The sequence below is a fragment of the Apaloderma vittatum genome, unplaced genomic scaffold (assembly GCF_000703405.1).
Source record: "Apaloderma vittatum isolate BGI_N311 unplaced genomic scaffold, ASM70340v1 scaffold13143, whole genome shotgun sequence".
In the NCBI taxonomy this organism is placed as follows: domain Eukaryota; kingdom Metazoa; phylum Chordata; class Aves; order Trogoniformes; family Trogonidae; genus Apaloderma; species Apaloderma vittatum.
In genome coordinates, this window is record NW_009709884.1 from 31,037 (window position 1) to 39,832 (window position 8,796).

An 8,796-nucleotide genomic window follows, 5' to 3' on the forward strand; every position below is an offset into this window, starting at 1 on the left:
TAACCTGCTTTAAATTCACAAACACATAGAGAAACAGTTGTGCAATTTTTCCTAATTGGAGAAAATCACCGCATTTTAAAAAATAAAAATATATTAGATTATTCTAATCACAAGCAAGGTTTAAAATTAAAACAAATATACAAAAAGCCCAGTCCCACACCTTTATGCTATGTTTTAGCAAGCTGAAAAGCTTGTAACAGACTGGCCTGGCCCCGAAACACACTGAAGGCTCTGGAAGCAGCAGTTGCCAGGCTGGCCCTTGTCCTGCTTCATTTGGGTAAGACTCTCTTTGACATCAGCTGGAGCAAGGTTTGTTCCTAACTTTATCAAAAATTCAGGAGAGAAAAATCATAGCTTGTGACTCTTAAGCTGCTCAAAACAGGCTCTGACCCTGCAATTTGCTGACTATCTTTATCCCAGCACCCAGCAACAGATGAAATCACTGTTTCATATCATTTGGGGAAACCAGCTATTATTTATGTCTAACACTTGCAGCTTTCAATGGGAAAAAAATCCCACACTAAAGCCTCCCGATGCTGCACGTAATGCAGGGTGTGCAACTTGCTTAACACCACCTCTCGTACGTACACCTGACACACACAATCATAAGCAAGTTAATTTTTACTACTCAAAATAAATCTTAGTTTGTTTAGATTTGAGACAAAATGCAGTAGTGCATGATCTCATGTTGTTCTAAAAACCTGACATTTACAGAGCTCTTCCCAAATGAGTTCATTTAAACACTGCATGCATCTTAAGACCATATGCAGCAGTATAATTTAGAATGCATATTTTATAGGTTTCTTTTTCAGGTTTATCCACTGATTATTATGTGCTATAAAATTTCAATTATCCCAAACAGTCAGGGGAATAAAAAAGGGAAATAAGAAGTAGGTGATGGAAAAATATATGTTAACACATGCCACAGAAAAGCAGCCTGTGCAACACTAAAATTGTTGCATGTGTAACATTTCAGTGTTATTAATGCCCCTTCTCTTCTTATAGAAAGATTAGTAGTATGAATTAAAAACACAAAATGGCAACTAAGCCACTCCCCTCATTCTTACTATGTTCTTACAAGCAGCAGAATAAAGCACTGTGGACAATTTTTTGGGCAAATTTTATTTTTTTTCTCACCGAGCAAACTCATAGACCTAGATGGAAGAGCACAACCCAAATTAAACACTGGATTTGGCCCAGCTGGGAATAGGAATGATTTTAAAGGTACAAGAATATATATACAATTTTTTCCCCATAATGTATGTTTAACAACCTAATTATTTTATGGGGGGTGGGAGGGGGGGGTCAGACATACAGGGCTAAAATGGCTGCTGATATAAATGGAAATATTCACAAAAAATTTCAGCTTTCTCCATTTACATCTCAGCGTATGGCACCCAAGCGCCGTTACTTATGCCCTGAATAATTGCAAGCACAAAATTCCGTACCTGGGAAAAAAAAAAAATCACAGAAAGGGCTGGGATTTTTTTTTGTGTGTCAGACCTGTAAAGCTGAGATGGTGAAATTTAGTAAGCCCTGCTAAAACCAAGAAAAGAGAGTATGTAAAGACGTGGTAATATGGAAAGGCCTCAACTGCACGGTGACTTGCCCAAGCACATTATTACATGTCTAATGTTTTAACTGTTTAATGCTTTCTTGTGTACAGGGATTTTTGATGCATGTTAAACTGCTAGCCTTAGCCAATTTCTGCAATATCCAAACTTGCTTACCAGTGGTTTTTAAGGCCAGTAATTTCTCATCAAAGTGATTCCAGTTGATCAGACCTGATCCCATCCCATCGAAAGTTTTTTTTTTCACTGCTGCTGTCAGGATTACATCTCTGTGAGATGCCCCTAAGTGTCCGCAGCCTGTGCACTGAGTTTTTGAAGGTTGAGCAAGCTTGGCAGCTGTTTCCAACTTTGCTGGTGCAGAGCAATCCTCTCCCTGTTTTCATGAAGTTGACTTCTTTGCAGCAGCTTGCATATTCGTTTTGACTCGCTTCTTTGCTGAGTAGTAATCTGGAGAAGAACACATAAACAGAATTAGGGCTATGACACTGATAATGGCTGGTGTTCAAGCAATCTCTCAAAACTTGCTTTTGTGTTGAAGAAGTCATTTAGACTTCTCTACAGCTCGTGAATGAACAAAACTAACACCTTTAGCATGTTCCACATAGAGCTACGTAATATCAAGCAAAACAAAGGAAATGTGCTGGCTTTTATCCAGTTGAGATCAGAAGACTTTAGATCCTCTTATGCAAGCTGAGCAATGTGACATTTTCATTCCAACTTTTAGATCCACTGTTGCAGTGCTTTCCAGACAGAAATAGTTGGGGAGTTTCCTCCTTAAAATAACAAAATATACTCTGCAAACTAACATCAGAAGAACTATGTGTATGGAGCACTTCTACTTATTAGATAAAACTGCAGATTCATGGAAGAATGGATAAAACGTTGCACTATCACTCAGTTATAACTAATTCTTTGCTCAGAGTGTAAAGCAGTGTGGCTCACAGGGAGAGCATCCCCCATTTTCCTATGTATGTGTGGCTGAATATTTCAGGTACAAACATAAATCACCTTTAACTAGAGTACCGTGAGTACAACACAGGAGTTTCCTTATGAATTCCTTTCCATGCCCCCCAACCTTGTGCAAAATAATACATACTTTTTTTCAGGTCATAGGGCAGAATTAGCTGAAATGGAGGATGATTATTTATCTTTAGTGCTTATGAGATTTATCCAGTGTGGATTGTTCGTACCCATAGCAATGAATTTGCTCCCATTTCAGTTCAGGATTCTATACAGTCAAATCAGTAACAACTATTAAGTACTCCCAGCATCAAGTCTTGTATTAATTTCAACACTGAACATTACTGGTGGGTTGACTGGAATTCTGTAGGCTTTCACAGCCAAGTTTGTGCAACGAGATTCCAGAAGCCAACTTCCTTAATGATACGTCTGCAGGGCACAGTGCAATGGATGCTGCCTGCAGCCTGTCTGGGAAAGCCTGGCCACAGGACTTAGGAGGGGAAGATTTCCGTTTTTTAAAAATACCTACCTAAACACCTGCTCTCCGTTTCTCCCCATTTTCAACCCAGCCATCTTACATGAACTACCTGCTTCAGAAGTAAGAGCAGACAGCGAAAACACAGGATTTTTACCAATTTTCTCTATGTGACCTTTAGCAAAGAAGGTAAAGGTTTATGAATGTCTCCCAGGAGAGCAAAGATAGAAGGGTGTCAGACTGAGGCAAAGCAAAACGTTTGGTAGAGAAGTGAAGAATTGGCATGGTTCACCAACCTTTATTAGTGGTGGGAAAAAAAAAAGAATTAAGAAGAAGAAAGAAGAAAAAAGAAGAAGAAAAAACAAAAACATTAAAAAAAGAGGAAAAAGAAAAGAGGAAAAAGAAAAAAAATACCAGGGGAAAAAATGAAAAAGGCTTATAGCCATCTTTAATTCAAGACTCTCCCAGAAAACAGAGCAGAATCACACTAGGTCTGCACTAAAAAAAAGAGAATGGCGATGGAGTAGGTCTAAATAAAAGGGTTGGGAGATAGAAAGAAAAATCTACTTTCATCCTGGTTTGCTCTCTGCATGTCTGAGGAGTCAAATGTGGCAGGAAAACTTCTGCTTCTTCCACTCTGGAGGCGCCAACGTCCACAAAACCCCATGGTTGGTTTTTAATATATCGATATTTATTTAATGGGCCACAGCTGTCTTTGAAAGTCTAAATTAAATGCACATTGTTGGATCTTAACATAAAGCATTACAGTGCTCTCGTTGACCAAAGCAGAATGCAGATAACTATGTTCAAATCCAACCTCAGATCCTAATCCTAAACTAACCTTTCATTATGGGATGGCAGAAGGAGAGCAAAGGGGTAGAAATGTGGGGTCAAGACCGTATCAGTCGGTACGACTTTCCCTGCCTCAGTTTTACCTGAATTACTTCAGTCGTGCCCAGACAGCCTGGGTTCGTGCAGCCAGGGGGAAACTTCTGTCTTTCAGCTGGCAATAAGAAGGTATGTGTGTCTGTATGCCTGTGAGAGAGGCACTCATCTCCAAGCCTCACCAAAGGAGAAGATTGCAAACGATTTTCCTGGCCCATCTCACACACACAGATTCCTTTGGGAGAAGGGTACTTTTGTTAGAGACCCAAGTGTTTTCTCTTACGAAAACATATGTGGGAAAGTGTTAAACTGTGCAGAGTGGTATTTTGGTTTCCACATCCCCTGATGAAATGTTTCTTGCCTGGGGAAAACAAAACGGAAGAAAAATATCCCCTGGAAATATCTGCATAATTTACTCCCACGCACCTAGTGAGAGATTTACAATTGAACTGCAGTTCCCTCAAACCATCACAACATTGTGCTCTGAATTACACTTCTGTATTCCTACCTGTAAATTATACTGTTAATTAGTTAATGGCTGTAAAGTGCTTTGGAGAAGAAAAGAGCACTCATTAAGTATCATTGTTCTGGACTCTAGTCTGTAACATTGCACTCTTCATTAATCTCCAACCTCTTCCTGAACCTCTCACTAGCAATTAAGTTTCATAGCCTCAAATAGCAAATTAGTCTATTGTCTAACTTAACCGAGATCAACATCACTGTTCAGAAAGTGTTTCCTGAAACACTTCAATTATCTTCCAGGCAATTTCAAGCTAGTGCCTCACATCAAATTCCTGAAAGAAAATCCTTGGTCTACGTCTTGAAAACCTCTGGTTTGGATAGGCCAAAACCCCAATACAGACAAGGTAAATTTAATATATGGGATTAGGTTTTTCAAACAAGCTCAAATCCTCTTGAGAAGAGAAAGGGAGGGGCCAGATGTCCAGAAGACCTTAGCATGCAGGATGTTGAGGACTTTTGAAAACCTAAAGCTCTTTTACGGATGCTGAAACCCACTCCTGGCAGCAAGTCCTGGTGAGAGGCATTTGAAAACCTAGCCCCTTCTGCCACCTGGCCAAGTTTAAGATCGATTTTCCCTTAAAATTCCTGGATGCATTCACTAAGTATAATATCCAAACTGAAGTCAGCAGGAGACCTGGCTGCTTTCTCTGGTTTCTGGTCTTCTTCCTAAGGCTTAGCTGACTGAACCACATTCATTATTGCCCTCAGGAAAGGGTGCCCGTGTCCAAACCTATAAGCAAACAAAAAACTCTGAAAAGTCCCATCTGAGGGTGATGCTGTTTCCCTGCTGGGTTCCTGTTGAGAAATCACCTCACTGCTTTTCTTAGAGTGCCTTTATAGACACCTAGCTCTCCAAACCATCCCAAATGTCATCCTGAAAGAAGTGGCCATCATCTTAATCCTCTGACCTTGACAAGGCTTAAACAGACCCCCCAGGGCCAGAAGGGGGGTTGTGGCACAGCACACCTTTGAAAAACACAAGCTCCATCCATGACTATCAACTTTGTGCCTTCCTTCTCCTTCAGATGCTTCTTGCACTTTCTGAAAGCAACACTGGTTTAAGAGCCCATCAAAGAATTTCTAAGCAGCTGCTGGGACCAGGTTTGATCATCTGAGCTACACTAGGGTCTCACACACCTGTCAAAGATGTCTGTTTTCTTTTCTTCCCTTCTGAGATCCACTTGCTCCCTGTTGTCTTGGAAGTTTGGGGTTTCTCAGTCAGTGCCACCTGAGCAAAGTGGTGGCTCTTGTCCTTCCTGCCCAAGGGCCAGTTTAAGTGCTGCAGTGGTCTCCAAGCATCTCCCACCACGCAGCTGTGGTAGAAGGCAGGAACCTCGAGGCCTCTGAGCTCTTCCCACTGCAGAAGCCCTTCTGTTGGTGTGTCCCGGAGAAAATCAAAGTTCCACTTCTGCTGGGCCCCCTCGATGCTGCTGCGCAGCATGTGCTGGAAGTCCTGCCGCAGCTGCTCATGGTCGACGGGGCCAAAGAGGTTCCTCTGGGCATGGGTCATCTTCCCTGGCCTCCACTCCACCTTCTCTCCTCGGTGCCGCTCTCCGGTGAGCGTATACAGCAGCGATTCCCTGCCAAGGACAGAAAGACTATGAGCCACCCTTTGTACAATCAGTGGGCACTACATACTCTTTAAGGGGAGCATGGTAGTAAACCTAAATACTTCTGATCTGGCTAAAAGAAATCTCGGCTTATTTTGAAAGAAATCTATAACCCCATCTCCAATCCTGAGTGAGAATTCCCATCTACATGATGTGGCTACAGAAGGATGGGGAAGGGTGAAAAGACCTTACCTCTTCTGTGCATCCTTACTTCAGAGCACACTGAGTGAGGGTTTGCCCTATGGGGACAAAGACACAGAAGGAAGTGGACAATGTCTCTTCAGTCAGTGCAGCAAAAGACAGAAAGCATAGAAGTGGTACTTGGGGAAAACGATCATGAGTATCACCTTAAAAAAAGGAAAAGGGCCTGAAAAGGAAGATTTTCAGGGCAATGAAGGCTGATGGCAATCAGTAAAATACAGAAGACGTTTAATTTTATAGTGGAGGTGGCAGCTTTTTCCCACTACTCTTGACACAAATTGTTTTGCAGTATCAGCCAAGTTGGAAGCTAAAGATGATTAGAAAAATCTGATAGCAATGCTGATAGAGCAATGCTGATAACACACCTGAGCAGCCAAGGTCCAAAGAGGTGGACTGGCTCCTGCACCCATTTAAATATCTTATTCCCCGTCCTTAGCAGCTCTGAACCAGTGTTCTGTAAACACATGGCCCAGAGGCGCAGGAAATGAAACCAGAGAGTGCCACATCTGGGTTGCCCTTGTGGTGCATGCATCAATTTCAAATGTTGGGTATGGTTCTCTGGAGGCTGATGTGTCCCATAGGACTCCAGAATGGGAAAGACTGTTCAGCTTAGGACACCATCTGGGGCTGATCATTAGGTCCGATGGGACTATAGTGCCTCCTGAGCCCCAGCCAGGTCCCACCTGTGGTACTGCACTGTGCTGCATGGTTACACCAGCCCGTTCAGCATGAGCCTTCAGCACTCAGCTGCAATGGGATCAAACCTGGCAGGTGCCCAGCAGATGCTCCTTGCTTCCCGCAAGCCACAGGAAAAGTGGAAAAGCACTTTTCCTGAGGAAAAGCAGCTGAGAGCACAACAAGGATAATCCTCTAGGTGGCATCCAGAATCCCCAAACTCCACACAAACCCGGAGTTGTGTGCAACCTTGCCGTTAGCTGTCGGGGTACTTGGTGGTGCCGACTGTCACAGAATCACAGAATGTCAGGGGTTGGAAGGGACCTCAAAAGATCTTCTAGTCCAACCCCCCTGCCAGAGCAGGATCACCTAGAATAGGTCACACAGGAACGTGTCCAGGCAGGTTTTGAAAGTCTCCAGCGAAGGAGACTCCACAAACTCTTTGGGCAGCCTGTTCCAGTGCTCTGTTACCCTCACAGTGAAAAAGTTTTTCCTTCTGTTTATGTGGAACCTCCTATGCTCCCGCTTGCATACACTACAGCTAGTATAACAGTCACATCTTTGCCAAGGCACCAAGCCCTCGGCAGCTTAAACTGCGTTAATTCAAAGGCAATCAGGTCTTAGAGAAAGGCAAAAGGTCTATAGAAAGGATACGCAAGTGCTTTGCAGGAATATGCCTCTGTGTTAGAAATGTACCTCACGTGTACTAGGAACTGTTTCATATCAGTAAATTGGGGTTAGGAAGCAAGAAGATATTGATCAAACAACTATGGCCCTTGCTAATAGCACATTTTAATATCACAAAGGAATGAAGTAGAAAAGATTCCGCCTTGTCCTGTTAATGATTATGGCTATTCCTCCACAGCCTGAGAATCCAGTGTCTTGTCTTTAAGACTGTCTAATTTCAGGTGTTCCAAACGAAGATAAAAAGCCTGCAGAGATGATAATTATAGAATAACCTTTCCCTAGGAAAGTTTCCTCCTAATGTGCTTAGTTATGTCATGAATCACAAATGCTTCTAACTCTTCTCAACTTACATCATGTGTATACAGTGCCTGTTGTCATTTCCATTATTCACGGTCACATCCAGGGTGAAATCCTGGCCCTGCAAGAAGTCAGTGCAAGTTTACCACAGCAGAACCAGGATGTGGCTCCTTGCTTTTTTCAGGACTCTTTCCAAGGCTTGGCTCCAAAGCTGCACTGTCACCATTCCCACAGCTTAGTCTGAGTTGCGTGGGTGTATTAAAACACTCGTAAAATGAGACTGAAATGTTTCTGAAATGCAAAACTACTATTGGTATGGTTCTTTCCTTCTTAACCTATGCTTTCTGCATCACTTAGGAAGGAGGTATGAACCTCATTCTGTCCAGCTCATAGTGATCGATACCTGCACCTATACTGAGCTAAGATGCAGGACAAACACTGAAGGCCGAGTCTGCTCTAGCAGCAGCCAACTCATTTTCCTCTCCAGCTCTGCACTAGCTTGAATGCGTTGAAAGGAAATACAGGCTTCCAGTGCTTGCTCCTTGCAAGTAATGTCACCTTACATTTCTGAATTTCTTATACATGCACCAGCTAAAAAGGCAGATGACAAGCAAGGGAATTAATGCTGTGGATATTCCGTTCTTTCAGCGAAGGTCTGTTTCTTAAATAACTTACGTACTGGAAGCTGCTAGCTATAAATCTTTATTTTCCCGTCCCTTCGGGCTGCAGAGCAACCCACAGCCCTTATCCCTACTTTTAAATCCTCTCCGCTCTTCTCTGCCCGCCCCGGGCAGCACGGCCGAGCGCCACCCGTCCGTGCGTGTGTCCCCCTTCCGGCCCCGTTCTGCAGGGCCGAGAGGGAAGAGATGGGCACAGCGTCACGTTTATTTGTCATAACCCTCAACAGCAGATA

At 43.0% G+C, this 8,796-nt stretch overlaps 1 protein-coding gene across 1 annotated transcript; it reads right to left on the bottom strand.

Annotated features, from left to right (window-relative positions):
- Positions 1 to 1,950: 1,950 nt before the first annotated feature.
- On the bottom strand, positions 1,951 to 8,004 carry LOC104272177 (cyclin-dependent kinase inhibitor 1-like; the record flags this gene model as incomplete). The annotated part of the gene is made up of 3 exons (XM_009867101.1): positions 1,951 to 2,018; positions 5,551 to 5,993; positions 7,937 to 8,004. Coding segments are annotated over 3 exons (579 nt in total), but the record flags the coding sequence as incomplete, so codon positions are not given.
- Positions 8,005 to 8,796: the final 792 nt, after the last annotated feature.